At 31.4% G+C, this 27,982-nt stretch overlaps 2 protein-coding genes across 8 annotated transcripts in view; both read right to left on the bottom strand.

Annotated features, from left to right (window-relative positions):
- The window catches only part of LOC139490527 (xaa-Pro aminopeptidase 1-like), a 40,336-nt gene extending 24,265 nt beyond the window's left edge, over nt 1-16,071 (bottom strand). For 4 of the 6 annotated variants that reach the window (XM_071277323.1, XM_071277321.1, XM_071277324.1 and 1 more), the window contains exons 1-5: nt 15,918-16,071; nt 7,088-7,188; nt 4,528-4,638; nt 3,545-3,608; nt 452-556 (exon numbers count right to left, since the gene is read on the bottom strand). In XM_071277323.1, the coding sequence (XP_071133424.1) occupies nt 452-556; nt 3,545-3,608; nt 4,528-4,638; nt 7,088-7,188; nt 15,918-15,969 (433 nt within the window). In that variant the 5' untranslated portion in view covers nt 15,970-16,071. Of the gene's footprint in view, nt 1-451; nt 609-3,540; nt 3,609-4,527; nt 4,639-7,087; nt 7,189-9,841; nt 9,979-15,917 lie in introns of those variants that run through there. The other 2 variants (XM_071277326.1, XM_071277325.1) reach the window with 2 other exon arrangements.
- Nucleotides 16,072-19,826: 3,755 nt separating this feature from the next.
- Nucleotides 19,827-27,836, bottom strand: LOC139490526 (lambda-crystallin-like). 2 transcript variants are annotated; one of them, XM_071277318.1, is made up of 6 exons: nt 27,726-27,836; nt 25,687-25,921; nt 24,976-25,137; nt 21,284-21,478; nt 20,687-20,792; nt 19,827-20,240 (listed from the first exon to the last, which is right to left on the bottom strand). In XM_071277318.1, the coding sequence occupies exons 1-6, from the start codon at nt 27,761-27,763 to the stop codon at nt 20,017-20,019; spliced, it is 960 nt and encodes a 319-aa protein (XP_071133419.1). In that variant the 5' UTR covers nt 27,764-27,836; the 3' UTR covers nt 19,827-20,016. The 2 variants fall into 2 exon arrangements, with proteins under 2 accessions (XP_071133419.1, XP_071133421.1); XM_071277320.1 differs by having other exon boundaries at nt 27,718-27,789.
- Nucleotides 27,837-27,982: the final 146 nt, after the last annotated feature.

Below are 27,982 nucleotides of genomic sequence, written 5' to 3'. Positions count from 1 at the left end.
AAAAGAACAAAAAAAGGTGAACTGACAAGAAAGGTTTTTGTTCAGTAGAGGACACTAGAGGTGACCTTTATGGCAGTTTTACTAAGACAGTTTCCACAAAAGACACTTATCTTTAAATAAACTTTCTACATCTGGTGCACTTATATTTTCCATTATTCTCTTTATCATTAGTCTTTTTTGGGGCCCTTTATAGCTTGGTCTTCAGTGTGAGCCAAGGCTCTGTGTTGAAAATGTTGAAGGTAGGTAGTAGTTTGACCTATAATGGTTTACTTTTCCAAATTGTGACTTGGATGGAGAGTTGTCTCATTGGCATTCATACCACATCTTATTTTTTATATTCAAACAAATCAAGTTTAAATAGCATTCCTAACTTATAATTAATATATTCATAAAAGACCTCAAAAATCTTTGTACTGAGTTTTTGCAGCAGTAAATTTTTTTTTTTACTGACCTGCTCTCATTAGTATCCAGTTACAATCCAGTTCATCTTCAGCAGCTAGATAATATCTCCCATCTGTCCATAGAGCTGCTTTCGTCTTCAGGACAATAGCAGTTCCTTTAAAACAATTACAATTACTTTAAAATACTATAAACACATCCCAATTCTTCTACATGAAATAAATATACAATAAAAAAAATGAAATGCATACTCAGACTTCAGTATGTATATTAATGAAATTTATCCTGTTGAACTTACTTTAAATAAAGCTAATACTAACAATGACCACTGCCCTTTTCTCGATCTTGATATCTATATCACTAATGGAAAGCTGAATACTAAAATTTATGATAAAAGGGATGATTTTTCATTTCCTATCGTTAATTATCCGTTTTTAGATGGTGACGTTCCCTTGTCACCATCTTACGGTGTAACTTGTACGATTCGCTCGTGTATGTAACAATGTTTTAGATTTTAACGAGAGAAATTTATGTTTTACTGAAAAATTATTATACCAGGGTTTTCGATATCACAAACTAGTCAAAACATTTACTAAATTTTATCATTGGTATAAAGACATCATTCGTAAATATAGCTCAACATGCAGACTTCTAATACGTTCAGGTATTTCACATCCAATTTTTTATGGAAATATTCTTTATAAAGCACAAAGGTGTCAGTATTCACCTCAGAAACTTACAAAACATTTGAATAGACTTATTAAGAAGGGATATAATTACGATACTGTTGTCGAGTCATTAAAGATTGCATATTTTGGCGTTAATATTGAGTCACTGATAAGGTCTTTGCATCGGAACTAAACACATTTATTCTAAAAACAGTTGTTGGCATTACACGGGTTATGTTCTTCTCATATATGTTATGATGGTATGATACTAAACCACTAACGGGAAGGATTGTGCCTGATGTTCATATGATGAAATCATAATCTTTCAGTCAGTTTAATTGAAGTCTGGAGCTGGCATGTCAGTTAACTGCTAGTAGTCTGTTGTTATTTATGTATTATTGTAATTTTGTTTATTTTCTTTGGTTACATCTTCTGACATCAGACTCTGACTTTTCTTGAACTGAATTTTAATGTGCGTATTGTTATGCGTTTACTTTTCTACATTGGTTAGAGGTATAGGGGGAGGGTTGAGATCTCACAAACATGTTTAACCCCGCCGCATTTTTGCGCCTGTCCCAAGTCAGGAGCCTCTGGCCTTTGTTAGTCTTGTATTATTTTAATTTTAGTTTCTTGTGTACAATTTGGAAATTAGTATGGCATTCATTATCACTGGACTAGTATATATTTGTTTAGGGGCCAGCTGAAGGACGCCTCCGGGTGCGGGAATTTCTCGCTACATTGAAGACCTGTTGGTGACCCTCTGCTGTTGTTTTTTATTTGGTCGGGTTGTTGTCTCTTTGACACATTCCCCATTTCCATTCTCAATTTTATATTATATATATATATTAAAAACTCCTTTCAAATTAGAATATGTGTCCACTGATAACATGCCCTACTTTCTCTTGCATATTCATTGCACTTTAAAATCTGGGTCACATCTTTGATTTGACGTACATTTTATATTTTGAAGCAATTCGTGTTGGTAACTATTTAGTTTGTGAAACATTTTATGAACTTGCTAGTCAGTAGGTTTTGTCAGTTTTTCTTTAACTTATGGCTTTTGATTTCCCCATTGGTATACTTTCCATTATGAGACATGAATTTAAAATTGTGTGCCTATGGATGGGTATTAAAGTGAATTATGATTTTTCTTTTTTATATATGCTCTGGTACATAATTGTGTAGAGCCTTGGTGTAGTGGTTAGTGCATCAGACTACTAACACAAAGGTTTCTGGTTTGATTCCAGTACCAGGATGAAAATTTCAGGGACTGAATTTTTTGCTCTCCCTTGACACCATTTGCAAGTATGGTTTTGAGGAATTGATGATAGTCTGTTGGAAGGTGACAATAAATGCCTGACCCGTGTTAAGAGAGAGCCATATCTCTTGCACTTTAAAGACACCCTCATAGATTTCGAATAACTTAAGAGAAGGCTAATGCTGCTACAAGGCAGCACTTGCACCCGCAAAGTGGAAAGGGATTAATATAAGTTGCAAAACCTGTTTCCCAATCCACTATAAATAAACATGTTTAAATTAAACATAATTGTGTGATGTAAAAAGGTACATGACACACTGTAGATATTTTTATTAGAATATTTAAACATATAAAATTATAGATGTGTCTTTTTCTTCAGTTCTCAAGTCAGCAGGATTCTCCAAAAACACAAATTTAGTAGATTAAAATCTTCAGAGACAGTCTTAAACAAAAGTATTAACACATCTTTATAATTCTATTGTCCTATAATAAGTGCAAGTGAGTTGTCAACAATAATCTATTCTACAATATACTGGACTTGGAAAGCGTGCTTGTTTTCGATTTAATGTTAAATGGGTCCAAATTTGTATTTTATGTTACAATACATCATAAAAATTTACAGCTACTTTTTCATTAAGTAGATTTGAAAACACTTCAAAAACTTCATAAATTAAACTTTATGACTGTAATAAACCGATTAGCAAATAAGTGGTCTGTTTGAATATCAGTCTAACAGGTAGGTACTTTATGAAGATATCTCAGACAGATGATCTACAACTAAATACAGATGTTGATTTATTTGTTCATTATACAATGTTACAGCTTTATTGTCTCGTGATAAACATTTTATAGGACAGTATGCAAACAGATATGCAATAGATCTTTGAAATCTTCTTCTAACTATTAACTAATAAACTGCTTTTTACCTCAAAACAATTTAAGTTCATCATATATGGTTGGAATATAACCTCATAACATATATGTTCATTCTCACATCCTCCGGGTAGCTTTGAATCATTGACCTTTCACAATTAAATTGTGGAATATTTCCCAAAATTACATAAAGCAAGGTTTCAATCATTTTTTAAACTCTTGGTGACATTAATATATGAAGATTTTTTTATGAATAAATTATATCTAAACTACTGGAAAAGTTATAACTAACACATGTGAGATTTTCACTTAGAAGTCCGGCGAATGTTGAAGAACTACTACTGACCTGCTGAGCCACTGAACCCTGAGATGTATCCTCTTCTGAGATCATAATCTGATGGATATTCACTCTAAAACATAAACAACATATACAAAGAATGGGATATCTTTTAACATTGTTTAAGATATTCTTAAATTCATTCAAGATAATTATATATTCTACACAGTATTTAATGCATAATTGAGTTTGAATAATAAGACAAAACAACATTTGTGTTTATGGTTTCAATCCTAAACATTATATTAAGTTCAGTCTTTCTTTTCTTCTTTTTTTTTCTGGGGCTAATTATATAATATGAGAATAGGTGTTACTCGTGACATCTTGGTAATCAGATACACAAATTTGTGTGGAAATCTGAACTTTCAAACTAGCCTCTTCTGTCTACAGAATGCTGCACACAAGTACAAATGTTGTAAAAAAAAAAATTGTGAACAATTTTGGGTTCACTAGTACATTGGTTCTAATATTATTTTTTCTACTGTTGTGTTTTTTTGTTCTATATATATTAAGTTAACCCCATGGTCATGATAGCCTTACTTGGTAGAGGCACAAGTGTGATGTAGTTAAACAATAACTTCTCCTTTTGCCTTTCTGACCCCTATAGTGTTTATACAAAATACTTTTGAATAGGCATAACTTTTTTTAGAGTTCTTTAAACAGATATGATATAGTTACGGTTTCCAAGTTTATAGATAGATCGGGGACCGCTGACTGCCTAAGAGGGGCTCGGGTCATGCTTCAGTGATTCCCTATATAATCAATCAAATTTTTTCCAGAAAAGGGGGGCTCTCCACCTCATCTGCCTCTTGTCATAAATTTGGTACAAGAGATTTTAAAACATAATGTTATGTAATTGCTTCCAGTACTTTTGCCTTTTGTTATATAGCTACACATCTGTAGAATTAAAAGCAACTCAACAAGCAAGATGTTATTTTCTTTACACAAGTCTAACTAGTTCAAGATATAGGTCATTGTGACTATGTTTGTACCTGATGTGCATCTCCTGAGGGTATAATATAGCCATCAATTCCATTACCAGTAAACAAGTCTCTCAACGCTCTCAATCTTTCTGTGGTGTTCACTCTAGTTACAGGAGAAGCCTTGAATAAAACAAATACAATGTTTACCCTTCATCAACATCTAACACTAAAGCAGTCAAGGTCATAAATAGAATTAATTGTAAAAAATATATATAAACATGTACCAGTCACAGCATTGACAAAGTTTGATTTTAGTTTTAAACAATTCATTTGTATTGATTTTATGGATGAATACTTTCATTTACTAGTATGACCCTATTAAATAAACATTTGTGCCTATATTATATTAAATTTGTGCTTTCTTATCACCCTAGACTTTGTAGGTATACATGCATGTAGATTATCAGGTTTTCTACACATTAATATTATAAAATATCAGCTGTGAACAACATTGAATGTGAACTTTTTTGGTGAGCAAAATGCTTCACTATGTGTCCAGCATGTGATATTTTAAGATATATATCTATATGTAGAAAACTTGATTATCTGTTCATAGTTTTATTACTGGTCTTTTAACCTCCCGACGACAGTTTAACTTCAGACATATTGCATCGTATTGATAATGCCTGCTGTCATCTCAAAGCTGTAGATGTAGGAAAGGACAATAAATATAAACATTCATATACATCATGTACATGCATATAATGAAGAAAACTATTTTTTGTTGGACACATATTTTCTATTTCGAATCATTTATTTTCATAAATTCATGAAAACTTGTATTTTCATGGATATTTGATTTCATGGATATTTATTTTCTTGGACTTGCCATTAAAAGTCAACACAAGCTGTTAGAAGTTGTGTCTTATGTTGAATATTAAATATCATGGTTACCCTATTCCACTAAATTCAAGAAAATTGGTATCTCATTAATTATCATGATAATAATGAATCCACAGCAGGTTTGCCAATAAAAAAAAACACAAAATATAATTGTCACAAATTTGTCAAACATGCATCTTCTCTTACCAGGCACATGAAATATCAAAGGCACAAAAGTAGTGAAAATTAATAACCTTGAATATGTTGAAATCAGCATGAAAAAGTATAAATAAAAATTAGTAGGTTTAGAGTATTTAAAGAATTTACAGAGATACTAATGACATGAATGAAAACATTATGAAAAGATAAATATTTAGTAATGGTAGTTGACTTTCAATTTATGGAACCTGAAATCAAAGTAGGCTTGGGACATATTTTGAGGTTAATACATAAGTTCCCTTGCTTGAAGACTTTAAAAAAATGTTAGCCCATATGAGAAGTGGCTTATTATCTGCTACCCTTTTCCAGGACTTTTTAAATGGTAGATTCTGATAAAAGTTTGAATAAATAATTTCTATGTGTATAATATGTGTATAATATGTGTCAAACAACAGCTTTTTGCAAACTTATGAACAAATTATCAAACTTTCATGGAAAAAAACCCACAAAAAATTAATTGACATATCCTTGCTAGTTACATATCTCTGTGTGTTAAACTTTAGCCATCATCAAATTTGACCACATTTACTTAAAGATTCAAATTGTCTTTGATAAGACTATGACTTCATGGTAAATTACCCTAAACCAAACTTAAACATCATAATGTACTGATTTCACTTTTTTATATTTCATTTTATGTTTAGAAAACCAACAAACAGCAGACACACAGTCCTGAAAACATAATGTTCACCTACTATTGTAGAAGAGGCATATAAATTTGACCATCAGATGATAGTGAATTACATCAACATGACCTTTTCCCCAAATACATGTATAAGTAGAATAGAAGGCAGATTAAACATTTGGCCAATAAAACAGGGCTTTAGTACAACTATCAAAACTTAATTATTTTAATAAATAAAACAATGATAAAATGTTGAATAAGAAACAAACTCAGTCAAGAGTATTCTATTTCTATTTTAAATTTTATGTTTGAATTACGTCAAACTGTCCCTTTATACAAAAGACTATCTGTAGAGTTGAGTGTCAAGTGTTAATATTGATAATGAAGAAGGGGAAATGATTATTTTGTTGACAAACATAGAGGTCATTGAGGTTAGGCACTTGATACTGAAGAACACTTGACTTCCATATAGAAAGGTGAAAATATTAAAGTAACTTGAAGGAGTTTCCTTGTGATCATAAGTCTTATTAACAATACAAATGATACAATACATTAATTTTTTGAGCCACATTTTATTTGATGTACACGTAGTACTGGATCTTTTGGAAACGTCTATGTAAAAAAATCTAATTCCAATGGATATAGTCTTCTTTTATGGATTTTTGAACTTTTTGTTCCAAATGTCTACATTGCAATGAAGCATCTTTACTAAACAGACAAAAAATTAAAAACGATTTAAGGACATTTTGACAATGTCGCTTCATAAATCATTCTGTGCGTAAGCTTCCTGATAGTGCTGTAATCCCAAACTCATTACAAAATATTCTAACTTTGATTTCAGATTCAGAACAATGAATTTTAACTTTAATCTCATTTTATTTATTTACTTCTAAATAAACTTACTACTCCTGGCTTACAACTGTCCCGGTCATCAGGAGATTGAGTTTTCAATCCATTGTTTCTTTTGTATCGGTGATGAGAATGGTCTAAAACAGGAACAGCCTCTGAAATACAAATGTATGACGAAATAGTATAACAATTGTTTCAAAGTAAGCAAGGTAAATGCATTGTAAGGATGAAAACCAGTTAAATTTAAGCACAATATGACAAACAAGTATGAATATGATGTCAATGTTACATACACATGGTACATGTAATACAAAATTTTTCTCTCACAAATTCATTACCCAAATTCTTCTGTCCTTATAACATACATGTATATTATAAATGCATATATTTCCTTATCCCATTTACTTTTTATTGATTTTGCTATTTTTGAGGATTTTTTTTGGGGAGAATTTTTATTTTTTTAAATAAGGATATAAGAAGACAGAATGCAGTGTTCATTCAAAACAGGAGATTCACATACAATTTGTTTGTGCTGGACTTTTGCTGATTTTAAACATTTTTCAGCCATCCTTACCTATGTATACATGGTATACACTAGTACTAGATAAACGTTTTTTCTATATTTACATGTGATAACTATGAACAATGATCTTTCTGAGTCTACAAAATCTACCTTTTTAACTGGTCGAGAATGAAAGAAGAATGTCATAAAATTTTAATGTGGACTATCTAGGTCGTTGTTCATTGCAAGGTACATGAAAATAGGGAAAACATATTTATCTATTAGCACATTGATTAGGTATATTGGTACAGATGAATGAAAAATGTATAAAATCAGCAAAAATCAAGCACAAACAAATTGTATGCAAATCTCCTGTTTTAGAATGGACACAGCTTTCTTTCTCTGAGGGGGGATAGGACCTTTATTGGGACTCCAGGATCCGGTGTTTTTATCCTCAGGATTTCAGAATAGACCCTTTCAGGATTTTTTTTCCCTGAAATTTCAGATGAATTTAAATTTATTTATTTAAATTCAGGACCTTGGGATATCGTGTTTTTAAGCCCGGGATTTCGGGAACGGGACCTCTCCTACCCCACCCTTCTCTCTATATATATATATATATATTGCACCAAAAAAAATCCAAAAAAATAGCAAATTTATATCAAAATCAATAAAAAGAAAATGAAAATTAGGAATTATGGGGACAGAAGAATTCGGTCTACATAATCATATACTCAATCTTGGAGTCAGGAACATTCCTAAGAGTCATTATTCACATGGTATTATTTTTTTTTTTTGGGGGGGGGGGGGGGGGGTTCTTGAGAATTTTTATTTTTTTAAATAAGGATATAAGAAGATGTGGTATTAGAGCTGATGAGACATTAACTCTACAGGTCACAATTTGTAAACATGTAATAAAAAGTCTAGCTCCTATTCACAATTATTTTAGACTTTATGTGATTTAAAGTTTAATATTTAATACAGATCTAGACATATACATGCTGTTGTTGAAATCTGTATTTTAACTTCTTAATTGTCCTTGATCATGTTGATATTGGTATGGACAATAGACAGGCAATAGATATCTACACAACTAAAGGGGATCTTGAAGATGTAATTGCATGAGTGGACAGTATCAAAAGCAAATTTATTCAGGTGTTTGTTAATTTTTATTTTAGACACCTTTTGTAGGAACGAAAAATAAATTGTTCAAGACATCATAATTATTTGGACTACAGTGGAGTCCCCGGTGTTCACGGGGTCTGTGATATCGCGCATTAGCTGATTTCGTAATATCAACACAGTAACAGGAACAAAATCGTTCTTGTTATATATATATATTGTTTTAGCCATCTGTAGGGATAAAAAACATTAAAATTGGTAAGTTCAAGAGTTAATTAATAACTGCAATCCCGTGATTTGCTATATTTGGCCAATGTCCATTAAAAAAATTACATCATCAGATAAAATTTGTTTTATTTAAGTCAAATTTATATCAGATTGAAATAATTTTTGCTGTGTATCCTTGGCAGTGTGTTAGGTTCAAACTCAGCTATATTTCGTAGTATAAAATCTTTCCTTTATTCAAAATAAACTATTTTTGGAAGGCATGCACGAAATCACCAGACATTGGAGGAACTCGCAGAACAGGGGGTTTCCCCAACAGGTTGGGCTCAAGTCATGAAACATGGGGTCGTCCCAGGTTTGTGGGATAAACACATTTTTCTGGGGTCGAAAAGCCCCACAAAACTGGGGTAAAAAACTTTGATCATAGTTTTCACATAAACTGTGAAAAAGCGCACCATGTCAAACTCTAGAAGATGAAACCATACAAACAGAAGATTTTATGAAATAAAAGTTTGTTATGAACAGGTCAGGAATAACCACCAATTGGTGGATTATACCTCAATTGACGAATAATCCACCAATTGACATATAATGGTATAGACCAATTGGTGTATAATTCTTTGTTATACGTCAATTGGTCTATACCAATATACCTCAATTGGTGGATTATACGTCAATTGAGGTATAATCCACCAATTGGTGGTTATTCCTGACCTGATGAATGTGTTCACACAATATTATCCAATTACTGGTTTTATTAGTTGAATGAAGTGAAGTCACAAGTCTTAGGTGCATGTATATTACTAGACCGAATAATCTGTCTCTTGTGTGGGTACATTTGTCATACACGGACAAAAAAAATAATAATAATAAATAGCCAAATGATGAAAAGAAAATATGAAATGACAAATGTACCCACAAAAAGTTTGAATTGAATTGAATTGAATTTGTAACTTTACCTTCATTGGGTCAAGGATTTGTATAGTAGCTTATATTGTATTGTTATATGTTTAACCGACTTTAAATAAATATTTTATGCTTTTATGATCTTTTATGCTTCACATTATATTATATTTTTGTTTTGCAAATTGTGGCGGGAAAATGGTTAAAATATCTCTACCATGAAGAACACCGACAGGTATGACTAATTACCATTATCTAGAAAAGAAAATTTACAAACAATAACGTACCTGTTAAGGATGAACTGATTGCATTATTAGTTGTTTGATAGCTGATAACTAAATCATTGATTAAAGTAAACCGGACTATTAAAGTTAATTAAACGCCCTCTTTTCTGTTTTTTTAAATAAATGAGGGTTTGAATTAAGGTAAATCAAAAACGTTCAAAAATAGATAATTCCTAGTCTAATTTATTATTAACCGGCGAGAGATATATAATATGTATTATATGTCTATGTTATTAATCATGGCACTGGGCATTGGCAGTCACCTTGTTCCCATGTCATCGAGCAAGGAATTGTATTTTCGTAATTTATAAAGTTTAATTTTGTTTCACTCAGGAGGGGAATACATTTTTAAGTTTGTAATCTTTCGATTACATTTTATTTTTTATTGATTTGGACTATGCCATTTTCAAAAGGATTTGTATAGTGTGGGTCCCGGTTTTGAACATATTTTTTTGTTGTTGCGAAAATGACGAATTTACCCATGACAAAATCTCAAATAAAATACGAAATGCCTTCGAAGTTTACAATATAAGTCATTGTACGTCCTTCAACAATCGGAACAAAATCCTTGAGATATAAAGGGCCCGACAGAAATGATAAATGGAAATCTATTCGTGAAAACTAACGGCCTGGTAGATGTAGAAAGCAATAAACGAAAAAATAATATGAGTATACAGCAACAAACTAAAACCACTGAATTATAGGCTCCTGTACGATAAACTAACAAAAAAGTAGCACATATTTTGTATCTCCATTTTACACAAATATGTGATATTACGAGGAAGTGCTACCTGACCAGCTCTAGTCTTGAAAGGTTATGTATTGGTTACTACGTTCATTTGTACATGATTGTCTTAAGTCGTGCCGATATAAATATACTCATCGGTAATCAGTTATACGCGAGAAATCGAATCAATGCTTTTTTTTTTACTTTTTTTTTGGTATAAATTTGATATGCTATAGGAATCTTAAGCTCTTTTAAAGAACTATGTTTTATTTAGACCATGGCGTTAATAAGAGATGGTCCGAGCCGGGGTCTACTCGTGCTGTCCGACGCGGCTATATTTGACGGATATGTTTGTGTCAGATATCAGGGAGTGACAACTTGCATGATTCCTCTTGTCAACTGTGTTAAACAGTTTGTTTACGTTACTCATAAACCATATATACGTCGTAAAATAAGGAATAATAATTATTCTTTGGATATGATACGACAACTGAGGTCAAAGTCAAAGGTGAAGGTCCTATTCTTTATTTTGACATTTGAGTGTGTCCATCTTGAATCTTAAAATATGGGTTAAGAAGAACGTACTACATGTATAGTCAAGTTCAAACGTTTATAACATAGAGTATCGAACTGAGCACCTCTTGAAGTATCAATGCTCCTGAAATCGGTTGTAAATGATTATTGTTGACCTATTATTATTAATAATAATAATATGAGGAAGGCGCTACCTTAAATGCCAGCTTTATACCAAGACTATGTCCTATACATTGATTGATTGTTGGTTGCTTAACGTCCAGTGGCAAATAGTTCATACATTCTCATTAAGAAAAAAATCCCAAACCTAATTAAATGGGCATTCAAAAAATCAGAATGTGAATATATATGTTCAAACTCTTTTAGGTCATTTTTTAGTAGCAATAAACAAAAAAACTATGTTAATTGGACATGCTTTGATACTATATATGCCCTTGAATTTTTACTAGATAACATTTTTGTTCGCTTTGGGGATTCCGTATATCGTCAGATTATCGGAATTCCAATGGGGACTAACTGTGCACCACTTATTGCGGACCTGTTTTTGTATTGTTTATTGTTATGAGTTACAATTTATGACAAAAATAAGCAAAGACCCATCGAAACAACATCTGATAAACAAATTTAATAATACTTTTAGATATTTGGATGATATTTTGGCTCTCAATAATGACGACTTCAGTATGCATATTAATGAAATTTATCCTGTTGAACTTACTTTAAATAAAGCTAATACTAACAATGACCACTGCCCTTTTCTCGATCGTGATATCTATATCACTAATGGAAAGCTGAATACTAAAATTTGTGATAAAAGGGATGATTTTTCATTTCCTATCGTTAATTATCCGTTTTTAGATGGTGACGTTCCCTTGTCACCATCCTACGGTGTTTATATATCTCAACTTGTACGATTCGCTCGTGTATGTAACAATGTTTTAGATTTTAACGAGAGAAATTTATGTATTACTGAAAAATTATTACACCAGGGTTTTCGATATCACAAACTAGTCAAAACATTTACTAAATTTTATCATCGGTATAAAGACATCATTCGTAAATATAGCTCAACATGCAGACTTCTAATACGTTCAGGTATTTCACATCCAATTTTTTATGGAAATATTCTTTATAAAGCACAAAGGTGTCAGTATTCACCTCAGAAACTTACAAAACCTTTGAATAGACTTATTAAGAAGGGATATAATTACGATACTGTTGTCAAGTCATTAAAGATTGCATATTTTGGCGTTAATATTGAGTCACTGATAAGGTCTTTGCATCGGAACTAAACACATTTATTCTAAAAACAGTTGTTGGCATGACACGGGTTATGTTCTTCTCATATATGTTATGATGGTATGATACTAAACCCCTAACGGGAAGGATTGTGCCTGATGTTCATATGATGAAATCATAATCTTTCAGTCAGTTTAATTGAAGTCTGGAGCTGGCATGTCAGTTAACTGCTAGTAGTCTGTTGTTATTTATGTATTATTGTCATTTTGTTTATTTTCTTTGGTTACATCTTCTGACATCAGACTCGGACTTCTCTTGAACTGAATTTTAATGTGCGTATTGTTATGCGTTTACTTTTCTACATTGGTTAGAGGTATAGGGGGAGGGTTGAGATCTCACAAACATGTTTAACCCCGCCGCATTTTTGCGCCTGTCCCAAGTCAGGAGCCTCTGGCCTTTGTTAGTCTTGTATTATTTTAATTTTAGTTTCTTGTGTACAATTTGGAAATTAGTATGGCGTTCATTATCACTGGACTAGTATATATTTGTTTAGGGGCCAGCTGAAGGACGCCTCCGGGTGCGGGAATTTCTCGCTACATTGAAGACCTGTTGGTGACCCTCTGCTGTTGTTTTTTATTTGGTCGGGTTGTTGTCTCTTTGACACATTCCCCATTTCCATTCTCAATTTTATGTTCTGGACGAATGTCCTACATTCAATAGTTTTTGTCTAAAATAATAATAAGTACAGATGGAAAATGTTTATGGAACGATCATTGAACTTCAAAAGACAGGAGGTGATATGGTATTTTTCTTAAAAAAATATTCGGATTCCAAAATTGATGCGAAAAAAAATATTCTATTCATGCAGAGGACAAAAAAAAAGAGTTTTCCAATACACTATATACAATACAAAAGAAAATTCTAACACATACTTTGTAAAATATAATGTCATTTTATGAGTTTAGTACCCTTAAATGAATTTTAAAAAAAGCTGATATTTTATCAGGGATAACCATTGATACCCATGAAAGCTATAAATATATAAAAAAAAAAAAAGAAAAAAAAAAAAAAGAAGATGTGGTATGATTGCCAATGAGACAACTCTCCACAAGAGACCAAAATGACACAGAAATTAATAACTACAATGTATAGGTCATCGTACGGCCTTTAACAATGAGCAAGGCCCATACCGCATAGTCAGCTATAAAAGTCCCCGAAATGAAGCTTGTTTCCAGCGGGATCGGCCTTGATGTAAACGGCTTAATTACAGTTTAGACATACAAAAAATCATAACACACAAATTAACATTACAAAAAAACTTCATATAAAAATAACTTTTAATAAAAATTAAGTCAAATAATATAAAAAGAAGTCTGATTAGTCACATGATAGTCTTTTGAATTGAAACGAACGATTTCAAACACGGAAATGGCTACATACCAGGCCAGTATGTCATGTTTTTATGTTATTCAAAAATATTTAGAATCAATCTTTTTTAATACTCATACGAGACCCTCATGTGAGTACGAGCACGTCTGAATTTTAATTTGATTGCCGCTATACAAACGGATCCTTGAATAGTAAATTCGAATGCAAGCATCTTTTAGTAATTAATCAGCTCATCATATGACCAACTAGACACATCTCATATCAAACTGTTCTTTTTTTAAATATAAATTCAAAAGGCAACCATATTTTGGATAAACTATTAATGGAAACAAACAAACTAAGTGAAATGTATGGTGTAGCTTGAATGTAAGCTACACTGTACTGTCTACATATCATGTGTGAACAGGACTTGTTTCGCAATCCAATGCATAATTGATCATCTAAGTCATATTGGATAAACGAAGTAGTGAACTCCCGGATGGACGTTGAGTTTCATCATCACCACCTTGACTTCTTGGTCAGGATATATCATTTAATCATCGAAACTGTGCATATGTCATTTTTCTGTGTATAATTGAAGTGAGTTATGCAATTGGAGCATGAATTATTTGTGTAACCTAGCTATAATGTCCTTGGAATTGATGGGTGTCAACAGAAAACAAGTGCCTCGGTTCAAATGAAACCTAATACGGAGCTTATTTTCCTCATATGAACATAATAAACGACGACATTTATGGGTCAAAAACGTTTATTTACGCAGTGTATTGGTCTATAAATACACGCTCAAGGTTTTAAAATATCAATGAATGAGTTATACACCTAAGGTAGCATCTAACCTAAAAATTCAATTTCAGTTTCGTGTATAGAAATAAACTGCCAGTTAACCATGTTAACACAATGTATACAACTCCTGCACTCAAGTTATTCAAATCACGTCCTAAGTCGAATCAAAGGGTTTTAATCAAGATGACAGTTTATAGCGATATATTTGAACATATAGATAATGATATAAATTGCCGAAACTGGAAAGAAATTCCAAACTTTAAAACACAGTATTAAACCGTGACCGTGCTTGCATATTATTCAGATATTGTGATTTTTACATCACTGCAATGCTTTTCATGAGTTTCAATAATAAATGCTCTCAGAAATCTATAAATGTACGGGTTTTAAAAAATATGATTGTCTTAGGCTATGCATGAATCTGAATTATAACTTTTCTTTTACTCATTTTCAAAAACAAAACAATCGGACACTGATTCCAGCTAAGGGCGGATCCAAGGAGAGGATTCCGGGTTTGGACCCCCTCTTTTGGACAATCAATGCAGTGGAATGGGGATACATTTTTAGAAACTTCCCTTTATCGTAGAATGGGGAACCCTCCTTTTGAAAATGGATGGATCTGCCCCTGAAATAAATGAGAAGCGTTTCTGTTTAATATAATTCTGACGTCTATTATCACTGAACTAGTACAGATTTTTGTTTGGGGGCCAGTTGAAGCACGCCTCCGGGTGCGGGATTTTCTCGTTGTATTGAGTATCAATTGGTGGCCTTCGGCTGCTGTCTGCTCTTTGGTCGGGTTGTTGTCTCTTTGAAACATTCCCCATTTCCATTCTAAATTTTATTATAAATTTGACGCATCATAAACATGATAAACGTACGAATTTTGCGGTATAAGCATGATAACATATTGTGTTTTTTTGTTTATTTCTTTATTGTTCAAGCTACCAACAAGAAAACAATACAACAACAAACACACAAGCCAAATAAAAACTAAGAAAAAACAAAAATGTATTTCATTAATACAAAAAGGCAGCTGAGGAAAGAATTATGAATACTGTTTTACTTATTTTTGTTTTTGTTTTCATTTTCTTGATGGTCATATCTGATTTGTCCTCTAAAACTGAAAATAGATTTCTAATAATTGTACTTTTCTAAGGAGGAATAAAGTGATCCTACCTGCAAAACAGATTATTATAGATATTCCAATTATAATATTTAGGTGATGCATTGTACTACCCAACTACTACGATACTACACTAAGACTGGCATGTGTATCTGTTTATCATTTAAAGTACTATTTAAGTGTTATATTAATCTGCGAGATTTTATAGCCTGGTAAATAGGCTTTATATTGTTCATGCTGAAGAAGTTGATAAGAAATGTTAACAAATGGTTGATAAAGCTAAATCATGAGCAAATAATTAACAATTATTAAGTAGGATAGCATGTAACTCTTCAATAATCATGCTAATGAAAATGTAACTTGTTACAAAATGTACGTCAATTCTTTTCATGTTTCAATGACTGAGAGGAGACATGGGGATATAACAATTCGTAACTCTCAGAAGTTATACAAAATATTGAGTGTGTCGATCGTCATAAATTCTTTGTAGAGTTCGGGTAGACGAAAACATTGAAATGAGAAAGTTAATAAATTGAGTAATAAACAATGCTTGCCATGATCTGCATACGTGTACAAAAAAAATCCAACTTTTTCTTGAAAATATATGTATGGAAAAGCAGTTTGGCGATGCAGGCGAACACAATCAGACGAACACAATGCCATCGTGAAAGAGCAATACATGTAAAAAAAAAATCACTGATGATATGAAAAGCATGGCAGATCCTCGGTGATTTCTCGAATTTATTCGATTTAGCAAAACGAAGCAAGAACTCAAAATATTCAACCGTGATGTCTATCTATTATTCTTTTTGTATTTGGTATTTTTTTATTTTTTAATGATACATACGTCATAACTGAGTAGCAATGCATATTGAACAAACATAATTTCCCTATCATAAAATTGAGAACAAAAAGGGGGAATGTGTCAAAGAGAGATATGTCTTTTATATGTTCAACACAGCGAAAAAACGCACACCTGGAGTCGAGCTTCATCTGGTCCCTTAACAAAAATGTGTACTAGTTCAGTGAAATTGACCTCAGACTAAACTCCAAAACATATAAATGGACCAAACTCATGGCTTCATAACTTTCCACATTTGTCGATACAGTAATTCCTTACCAGCATCACACAGTATATCGTGCAGGGATCATGCTAATTTTACGGCATGAAATGTTGCTTTGATGAAAAACGTTTTATTATAATTAAATCATAACTTCGTTATTACAATGTGCAGACATCAGCCGACAGCGAACAATAGTATAAGTTGATTTCCTAATTACTGCCAAAGAACAAAACATCAATATTGACAGGTTGTATGTGAATGCTATGTACATTTTACAATAAGCCATGCGATATACGCCTGCATGTCAATCTATATGTACATGTGTGTAGACATGAATATGAAGATGGTTACCAGTTAGTTTATCATTCAACTGTTAAATCTGCAATTGAATATTTCATGATTCGCACTTTTTCGCTAATTCCTGATTTAATTTCTTGTGTTATATACAAAATCGTTTAGATTGCACTTAGATTTTACTCAATCTTAAAATTATTTCATTTTTTGCAAGCTCAAATTAGTTCTTTTTTTTACTTTTCAATTTGTACATATCATTATTCATGTATCATACTCCCTTTTTGTAGGATAATTTTGTTTCATATTTAGGGAATCATTTAAGCATGACAGAAGCAATCCCCTCTTTGGTAGTCATTGTGGATTGCCCCTCCCTTTATGAAAACTTCTGGATCTTCCACTGTTCTTTAACTTACCTTAATATCTAATCATCGACCACTAACCATGAAAATGTGGCCAATGCCATCTGAACCCTTTACTAGATGAGCACAATATATACTGTGCAACTATTCTACACCAGTGTGAAGTAAGGGTAGGATTGAACATACACATACATGCTTTACCCCTCCACTTTCTATATGTGTCTGTCCCAGGTCAAGAGTCTGTTATTGATTGTCGTTTGTGGCAGCATATTCCAACTGTTTGTTTTTTTATTTGTTTTATGTTTAGTACATTATTCCGGCCGTAGCAGTTTCTCATCTGATCTATTTATAGTTATCATTGTGAGACCTTTTTATAGCTTGCTATGCAAAATTAGTTTTTTTGCACTTGGTTGAAACCTGTATAGTGGTCTAAAGTATCTAGTGGAGTGGAGAGTTGTCTCATTGGAAATGATACCACATCTTTATATCGATATACAACAAACAAAGTTTACCACCTTAGAAACAGACATGATCACAAAAGCTTCACATTGACAATAAACTATTGAAAATTGATCGAAATCCAGTGGCAAGTATTACATGCATACTAGGACTAGAAAATGTTGATCAATGTGAATGGAATATGAATATTATTGATTGATAGTTGGTTGATTTGTGTCCAGTGGTAAGCTTTAACATGCATACCAGGATGAGAAAAATTTGTTGTGAATTGAATAGATGTCCAGTGGCAATTATTTCATGCATGTTCAGGTCGAAATATAAATATGAATCCTGCATTATAGATACACAAATTGGTGATGTCACCCCATGATAACATTATCTCGACTGGGAGACAGCAGAACAACTGACCGGGTCCGAATTATGAAAAATTAATATTAATGTGAAATCTTAATCAGTATCATTAAACAATGAAATGCAGTCTAGGCTTGTCCACTTATTTGTAGATCTTAATTTGCTGATTGTTGTTGTCATTTCCAGTTTCCAATCTATCTACAGTACAAGTGCATGAAAATAAAATGCTTTGCTGAGCACAGCCTGATACTACCGCAGATGTCGAACCCTGAACAATTTGGTCAAATTTAGACACAATTTTCAAGCTTGATACTGTCTGAATTTGGATTGTGATCAAACTTTTTGACACACTATAGGTTTCTGACACAAAATAAATGTGGTCAAGGATCTAACAAATCTATTGCGCAATACTGTAATTGAGAATTTCTTCTTTGAAACTTTTCAAATATTTAAAATTGAAAATTTTGAAAAAAATATGAAAAAATCCCCCCTCCAACTTTTTTAACCCCCGTTGATGCATATATCCCTAAACTCAATCCAAGCCTTTCCTAAAGTTTCCTTTGTAGTATAGAACCTTATAGTACAATTTTAGAGAGATCCATATACTAAAACACAAGTTATTGTCTGGAAACCAGAAAAATGCTTGTTTTTTGCCCTTTTTTTGCCCCTAACTCCTGCATGTTTGGGGCAATTAGCCCAAAACTCAATCTCAGCTTTCCCTTTGTGATATAGATCATTGTGTAACAATGTCATAGAGATCCATACACTTACACACAAGTTATTGTCCAGAAACTACAAAAATGCTTGTTTTTGGTCCCTTTTTGGCCCTCAGTTCCCAAACTGATGGCACCATAATCCCAAAATTACTCCCACTTTCTACTTGTGTTATTAAACATTGTGGTACAATTTCAGAGCAATCGAAATACTTATACACAAGTAACTATCCTAAAACTAGAAAAATGCTTGTTTTGGGTCCCTAATTTCTAAACCTTCCTTTTGTGCATGGTATTGAACCTTTTTAAAAAATTCATAGAGATCCATTCACTTAATTCTTTTTACTGATTTTTACTGTGCATTTTGCTGTGTGTTTGTTTATTTTACAATAGAGCGGAAAGTTGATATCTCACAAAACATGTTTAACGCTGCTGCATCTTTGCATCTTTCCCAAGTTAAAGAGCCTTTGGCCTTTGTTAGTCTCTTATGGTTTATTTTAAATTTTAGTTCAGTTATATGTTTCAGCGTTTAATGTGTTCAAGTTCCCATTTTCACTGGATTAGTACACATTTTTGTTTAGGGGCCAGCTAAAGCCCGCCTTCTTGCTGAGTTGTAGACCCATAAGTGGCCTAGAGCCTATTATGCTCTTTGGTCTAGTTGTTGTCTCTTTGTCAAATATCCCATTTCCATTCTAAATTTTACAAATAATAAGGTAACATAATTACATATCTATCTTTTTATTCTGATAAAGTCTCAAGCTGCAAATTATTTTAATCAATTATTAGAATTAAATATAATCAATCACATACACTTATTCTTTATTTCATTTCTTTCAATAATTCATAATCTTCCTTTAAAATTATCACCCATACTGATTAATTTTCAATATAACTTTAAATAAATTATTCTAATCAATCATTTTTGCCCATTTCTTTCTTTAACTTTGCTAAAGCTGCTAATCTATTGTCTCTCCATTGTCTTTTATTTTGTATTTTATCCAATGGCATTGTCGTATTGTATTCAGCCTGTATTTTCTCTGCTGTTGGTACATCATACAATGTAGGGATTGGTTTGAATGTTTTGTTCTGTACGTCTACAGCACCTTCTGCATATCTCTTGCAGTAATCAACTATTCCTACAAAAAATTTAAGGTTGCATGTAAAAGTTGTTCTTTATAAATAAAATAGTTTTGATACATGTACTCCCAAATGTTTCATGTATTTAAGTATCAAGTTTATTTGAAGATCATTTTAGTTTTGCCCACTGAAATAAGTATCCTATCTTTATTTTAAAGACTAAATAACTATTCATGCCTTATGGATTGACTATAATTTTGATGCATTTGGGGTGTTACTACTAAAAATATTAGCAGGACTGATTGTAAATAGTAATTCAGAAGGTTTTTACTGAACAAAGGGGTGTTAATGCATAAGGTAAAAGACATCAATTTGAAAAGTTTAATACTAATTTATAACTTGATTCACCATAAAGACAACCAGTGTAACAAATGACCTTAGACTTGTACTTTGTCAAAACCACAATCACATCCTCCATTTTTTTTCTATATTTTTCAATACTTACCATCAGCATTTAAATGCATTGTTTCTAATGGCCCAATGAAAGCATATCTTGGACCAAGTCCATCATAACATACTTTGTCAATATCCTCTGCACTTAATAGACCACTCTGAAATTTACAATATAAATGCTGTTAGTTATGCATCTTTTGGTGGAAATAAAACTGAAACAACGACTGTGTTAAATATAAGGAATAATTATGGTGTTCCATGTTGATCACATTTCCATTTTTAATTTGTTTTCTGCTGATTTAAAATGTGAGCAAGAGGCTGTCAGAGTGACAGCAAACCACATTTTCCCCTGAACAGTTGAGCATGTATGGAAACAACATTTAAGCTGAAAGCAGTCCTGAATTTTGTTGACAGAAAAATTGAAATTAATTTTCACTTTGTTAATTGCTATAAAAAATAAAGCATAACTACATGAAAAATCTTTTCCAAATCTTTGTAAATTAATGAAATAAGCGGAAAATATTCAATTATCCGATAAAAGGGGACGTATCAATTTTGAGATGAATAAATTAGATTTTTTCCCACATCCACTTGGGAACAATGTAAAACCTTAAACATGTATCATTTTGATGAACATTTATTTACTAACCTGATACATATTCCAAGCCTCATTAATACAAGCATATTGTAATCTGTTAAGAGCAAAGCCTGGACATTCTCTTTTTAATGATACTGGGGACTGTCCTATTTCTTCCATTAATGTCCTTGTTGTTGCCATGACTTCTGGTTTTGTCCATGGTGCAGGAACCATTTCAACAAGTGGAATAAAATATGGAGGATTTATCTGAAAATATTCAACAAAAGCTGATAAATATAGATTTTTACATTGATACAATGAGTTCATTTCATTTAAAAAAAATATAATAGCATTCAGAAAATTTGATTAAACAGAATAATAAATAAACCTACCATACAATTCTTCAAACAATTTACCAAAGAAAAGAAAAATAAATCGAAAATGTCTTTCATCAATGAATGTCTTTCAAAAAATATTTTTTAAAAATATGACTTTATTCCCTTTGAACAGATATGGGTGCTATAAACAGTTTCTTATAAAAAACATGGGGTTATTCCCCGACTAAAAATAACCATGGAGGGAAACCCCTGTTTATTTACTTAATTGGTGAAAAAGTATCATGTTTTTTGTATTTGATTGTAAAAAATAGTTAATTAGCTTTCAATTAAAACAGGTTAAATTATTGAAATAATTTTAAAAATTATATTAACTTTACATGTTTTGAGGGGAGACAATGTAAAGCAAAATTATATCCGGGTGAAATTTGATCCGGAGGAAAAAATGTCACAGTAGTTGTTGTTATTTTTTTATCCGCAGGAAACTATTTCCCTGGGATATTTTATCCTTTGCCATGAAATTCTATCTGGGTAGTTAACTTATTGAATAGTTATTAGAAAAAAATTATCCTTTAAAAATACAATGAAATAATAATTGTGTATTTGAAATAAAGCGAAATTGTTAAAAAATATATATTATAATGGGAAATAATTTCACAAATTATCCTTGAAAAAATTTCCTGAAATACAAAAAAATGTATTCAAGTCAATATCATCCTTTTAAAAAGAAAATTATCATGAAACATAGGGAAGAAAATCAGAAGTAATTTCAAAGATAGTAATTGTGAAAATAATATCATGATTAAATAAGGTTAGTGAAATTCATGTAAAAGTGAGTTGTTTTCAGATCTCAGTACAAATATAAATTTAAAAGTAAGGTAGAAATATAGTTGCATATTGCTACTGTTAACAGTAATAGAAGAATTTGATTAAGATGATATTTCTAACTATATAAATAGTTTTGTCTGGGGACAGAGATGTAGTTGTTGATTATATGGAAATCAGATAAATCTAATAGCATAACAATATATTGGAACAATAGCATGTTTAACAGCTGGATAGTTTTTACCTATGAAATGTTATCTGTTTTATTAAATCAAGTTGTAAGTCATCTTTTTATATAAATGAATATATAAAAAATAAGATTCAAATAAAAATTTCGCTATAAAATAGATTCAGAAATATAATATATTTATGTCTTTAAAATATAAGTTGCTCATAATTACCTCCCTTTGATAAATTATGCAAATTTAGTCTACCTTTGTGAAACATTTTATAATTATAGTCAGGTATGTATTGATTGTGAGTAACTTACATAGTAGTTAATGGGACTCTATTTCACACGGTTCTGTGAAATATAGTACGGCAAATATATACCGGTACATACTATCCGCAGATAGATTTTCACTCCTCTGGAAAAAATCAACCTATGAAATACCATGCCTGGAAAAAAATTACCGGGACAAATTATCCTCAGGATAAAATATCACAGAGGAAGAAATAAACCATTATAAGAACACTGTAAACATCCTGTTTTTTTGGCAGTGAAAATTGAAAACTTATTTGCAGCCACTGTAGCTCTTTTCGGAGCAGAAAACCGTACCTCGAAACAAAATGTTTTTGAAAGGCCAGGTAAAAACCTACAAATTTCATACAGTTTTGATCATGTAAACTGTGCATGGATCCTGTCTTCATGGGTGTGCACATGACCTGGTTTCAAGTTTTTTATGTTAAAATTAGACCTTTTTTTCCCCATGTTCATTGGATGGAATATTTTTAATATATTAAAAGTACACATTATTTTTATTTCATTATAAACTAGAGAACATTCAGATTCCAGTGATATCTAGTTTTATACAAGTACGTATCTTTATTAATCAGTCCACCACTAAGGGTCACTTATGCATGGTCCCTCAAAAATGTGACGTCATAGAAAACCAGGTGCTCCGCAGGGTGCAGCTTTATACGACCGCAGAGGTCGAATCCTGAACAGTTGGGGCAAGTATGGACAAAGCATTCAAGCGTGATACAGCTCTGAATTTGGATTGTAATCAAATTTTTGACATTACATGGTTTTTTTTTACACAAAACAAATGTCAAGATTTTACAAATCAATTAAAGATTTCTTCTTCAAACTTTTTAAATCTAAAATTAAATAGTTGACACAGCATAGGTTTCTGACACAGAATGAATGTGGTCTAATGAACTTAAAAGGTTTTTTTTGCCTTTGAGCAATTCACTATGCTGTTGAATATTAATCCTCTCAAAAAAATGTTTGAAGAATTTTTCTTTTTATTTATGAAATCTGAAATAAGAAAAATTTAACCCCCCCCCTTTTTTCACATCCCCGCTTCCCTTTTTCCAAAACTGATATCAATTCAAATTTCTAATGGAGTTTGCAACAATAACTACTCTTTTAAATACATCATAAAATATTAAAATGTAAAATAAAGTGCTTGTTATCACTGAATGGTAAAGATTGGTTGGTAGTAAAAGTAATTATACATTGTTTATTGTATAAAACAATAAAAAAAACTTCATCAGCAACATTTTATATTGGAAAATTTCCAATGAAGTTATTTACATAAAGTTATTGGCAAATAAAAATAGAAAATGACATCATAGTCATGTCTGGCAAATGTCCAACATACATTATCTAAAAACATTTTAGATAAGATAAGGAAAAAAAGCTTCATCAGCAACATTTTATATTGGCAAATTTCCAATGAAGTTATTTACATAAAGTTATTGGCAAATAAAAATAGAAAATTACATCATAGTCATGTCTGGCAAATTTCCAACATATATTATCAACTACTATTCTATACAAAGAAAGATAACTCCAATTGAAAATTAATTGCTATTGCATAATATTGTGCAATTAGATATTTCTTGCTATTGCACAATACTTGATATGGAATCCTGATTTGGACCAACTTGAAAACTGGGCCCATAATCAAAAATCAAAGTACATATTTAGATAAAGCATATAAAAAAAGCCCAAGAATTTATTTTTTGTTAAAATCAAACTTAGATTAATTTTGGACCCGTTGGACCTTAATGTAGACCAATTTGAAAACTGGACCAAAAATTTAGAATCTACATACACAGTTAGATTTGGCATATCAAAGAACCCCAATTATTCAATTTTTGATGAAAACAAACAAAGTTTAATTTTGGACCCCCATATTTTCTTAAAACACCTCTTAAAGTAGAAAGCAACAATATAATATTTTAATAAAATTTTAAATCAGAAAATATTCTGCATGAATAACTTCTGTTTTTAGGGTTTAAATTTATGAAAACAATTTGTCAACTTCTGTTTTCCCAGTTAAAATTGATAAAAACAATTTGTCAGCAAATAATGTTTTTCTTTTTCAAACAGAAGGTATTCATGTAGAAATATCTACAATTACAGGGATTAAGTACAGGGTGTGCCACAAGCATATGATCTCTATGGTTACACTTCTCTGTAAATGAGGATGCCACCAGACAGCTGCTGGAACTGGCCACTATTACATCGTCACCAATAACATTGTCTATCTGGGCAAACACTTTGGTCTTTAATTCCAAATTTTCTGGGACACATTCCTGAAGTTAAACATATAAATAAATAAAAGACAACATATACTTTATTTCAAATTTATACATGTTATAACTAATAGGTTGTGATCCTTCTATTGTGCATGGTAAACAGGATTTCTTTATAACTATGAAAATAAGACCTCGGAAACCCTACACTCAAGAATTAGTGGTTGTGAACTTCAAACCTAACAAACCATGTCACACTATCATTAATTCAGTGATAGTTTCAGGCTATCTACTGTCATTCGCAAATATTATTACAAGGTTCACTTTTAATATTAGATGCTGGTAGAATAACCCCTTTACTGCCAGATATTCAAACATTCATTGTTGGCTACAGTTAGTGTCAAATCTATTTAATTTTAACTATCAAGATACATGAATAAATTCTTAACATTTTTCAATAAGGCTGCTCTTAAATAATTGAAGTATGCATTATCATGATTATTATGTGGGAAAATATACCATGTATACTGTAATTTCTCAAAATCTTCCTTTTTTTGGTGATAAAAAAATAGTTGAACATGCCATACTGTTACTTGTATAATGACTTACCTGGACATAAAATGTACTATGAAGACACTCTTCTAATGAGGTAGAGGTTGATACTCTGGTAGACTGTTCTACTGCTGTGCCTGTTCCCCTCATCAAACCGTCCTTCTCATACCTTTGTAATGTGCTACTGATATTAGACTTAGCTCTCTCCAGCTGAGCGGGGTCCACATCAAATAAACACACATTGTATCCTGCTCCGGCAAATATCATGGACCAGTTCTGACCAATCAGACCACTAGAAAATATTTTTTTATAATATTATCAGTGTAAATGAAAAGCAAAATATTGTCCTATGAAACATTGTCCTCCAAGACAATATATTTCATGATTATGTATCATGATATTTTGTCCCTATCTATAAATATTCGCAAGAAGGACAAAGTTTTATATGAAATGTTGTCTTATTGTACAATACCTAATAGAGTGATACACAAGCAAATATATTGATAAACTGTTCCCAGAATTGAAGGTAATAAAATTTTGTCTTTTTAAAGGCAGGTTATCCAAAGTTACATGGATAATTGAGACAATATTTCATTGAAGGAGTGTCATGGAATTTTGTCTTATAAAAAAAAGTTATAAAATTTAATATTTTGGACAATGATATATAAATATATAGCATTAATTCTATCATTAAATCTTTTTTTTGGGTTATTGATGATAAAAAAAATAGATTTTAGGTGATTGTCACTACTAATGAATTTTAATCACCACAATTATCATGTGTTTTCAAAATGCGAAAAAATGTTGATCGCCATTAAAACAATATTGTAAAAGTTGGTGCAATTAAGACAATATTGTAATGTGTTATGTCAAAGTTTGGTGCAGTTAGGACAATATTGTAATATGTAAAGTCAAAGTTGGTGCAATTGAGACAATATTGTAATATGTAATGTCAAAGTTTGGTGCAGTTAGGACAAAATTGTAATATGTAATGTCAAAGTTGGTGCAATTAAGACAATATTGTAATATGTAATATCAAAGTTGATACAATTAAGACAATATTGTAATATGTTATGTCAAAATTTGGTGAAGTTAGGACAATATTGTAATATATGTAATGTCAAAGTTTGGTGCAATAAGGACAATATTGTAATTTGTAATGTCAAAGTTTGGTTAAAAGGTTATTTGGATTTGAATGCAGCCTTAATAGCACAACTTATCCCCAGAGTACTGACTCGTCCCAATGCTTTTGGAAAATCACATTTTTTTTACAATGGAATATATTATGAAATGTTTTTATTATTTATATTTTATGAAACCATACTGATGATGATCGATTTCATAAATCAAAATCTTTTCCATACATGTAATGAACTGTAAAATTCAGATCAGGAAATTTTGGTCAGAAGTTAAGACATCAGATCAGTTATATGATCAGGTCCAACAGGAAGTTTTATATCACCAATGTGCGAAAGTATTTTAGAATGAATAATTGAGAAGAATCTGCTCTTTTGTTTTGTGCATTGCACACCTTATTCAAAAAGTTTTCTACTGACTCACTCACTGCACACAGTCATAGTTTGTCTCATTGTTGTTATTAGGGAGCAAACAAAAAGTTAATGTAATTTATCTTCAACCTCAAAGCTTGAGCATCAGCCCTGACTGCATGAGGAAGATATATACTCTGATATCTTTGTATGATTAAATATAGTCCGCTATGGAATTATCTCCACTTGACACTTTTTCAAAGGACATGGACATAATGTTACTAAGAAATATTGTCCAGACACCATGTTTACCTATAGAATCATGTCTACAGATGTGAAAAAGTGTCCTTCAAAGAAAATTAGAACAATATGTCTTATGAAAAAAACCACTTTTGATTTACTGGCGCCGGGCAGAGTGAGACAAAGTTGATATCAAAGTTACTTTTATAAAGAACAAAGTAAGTCAAAGTTTATTACATGTATTATAATTTCTGAATATGCGCAATATAGGTTTCATATTAATTTTCCATTTTTTTATGTAAATGGATTCAGACTTATGATTGATGACATGCTTAAATCATGATCCTTAATCAGTTGTTACCAAATCACCTTCCAACAATAGATATTTTCTTTGTATTCTGAGCCATACTAATCTTCTAAATTTAACCATCAAAATGAAAGTAGGTCATAGGGGAAAACACCAGATAAGTGTCAGTACAGATCCTAGATTTTAAAACAAAACGAAATATATAATTCACTTTTGATATATCCGTACAAAAACATTCTTTACAATTTATTTGCCAAAATATATTATACTTATACTTCTAAAATTTTAAATAATCATTTAAAGTAACGAAATAGTTCCT

The sequence above is a fragment of the Mytilus edulis genome, chromosome 10 (assembly GCF_963676685.1).
Source record: "Mytilus edulis chromosome 10, xbMytEdul2.2, whole genome shotgun sequence".
Lineage (NCBI taxonomy): Eukaryota > Metazoa > Mollusca > Bivalvia > Mytilida > Mytilidae > Mytilus > Mytilus edulis.
The sequence above is the reverse complement of the archived record's forward strand: the minus strand, read 5'-3'. Positions and strand labels throughout refer to the sequence as shown.

What these genes read in the sequence shown, in the direction of transcription:
- LOC139490526 (XM_071277318.1), bottom strand. Translation starts at nt 27,763, where the DNA reads ATGGCTCAGAATACAAAGAAAATATCTATTGTTGGAAG. An exon ending in ATAGTACATTTTATGTCCAG is followed by an intron (nt 25,138 to 25,686) that starts GTAAGTCATTAT and finishes GTTTAACTTCAG; the next exon opens with GAATGTGTCCCAGAAAATTT. An exon ending in ATATGCTTGTGGCACACCCT is followed by an intron (nt 21,479 to 24,975) that starts GTACTTAATCCC and finishes GAATATTTTCAG; the next exon opens with ATAAATCCTCCATATTTTAT.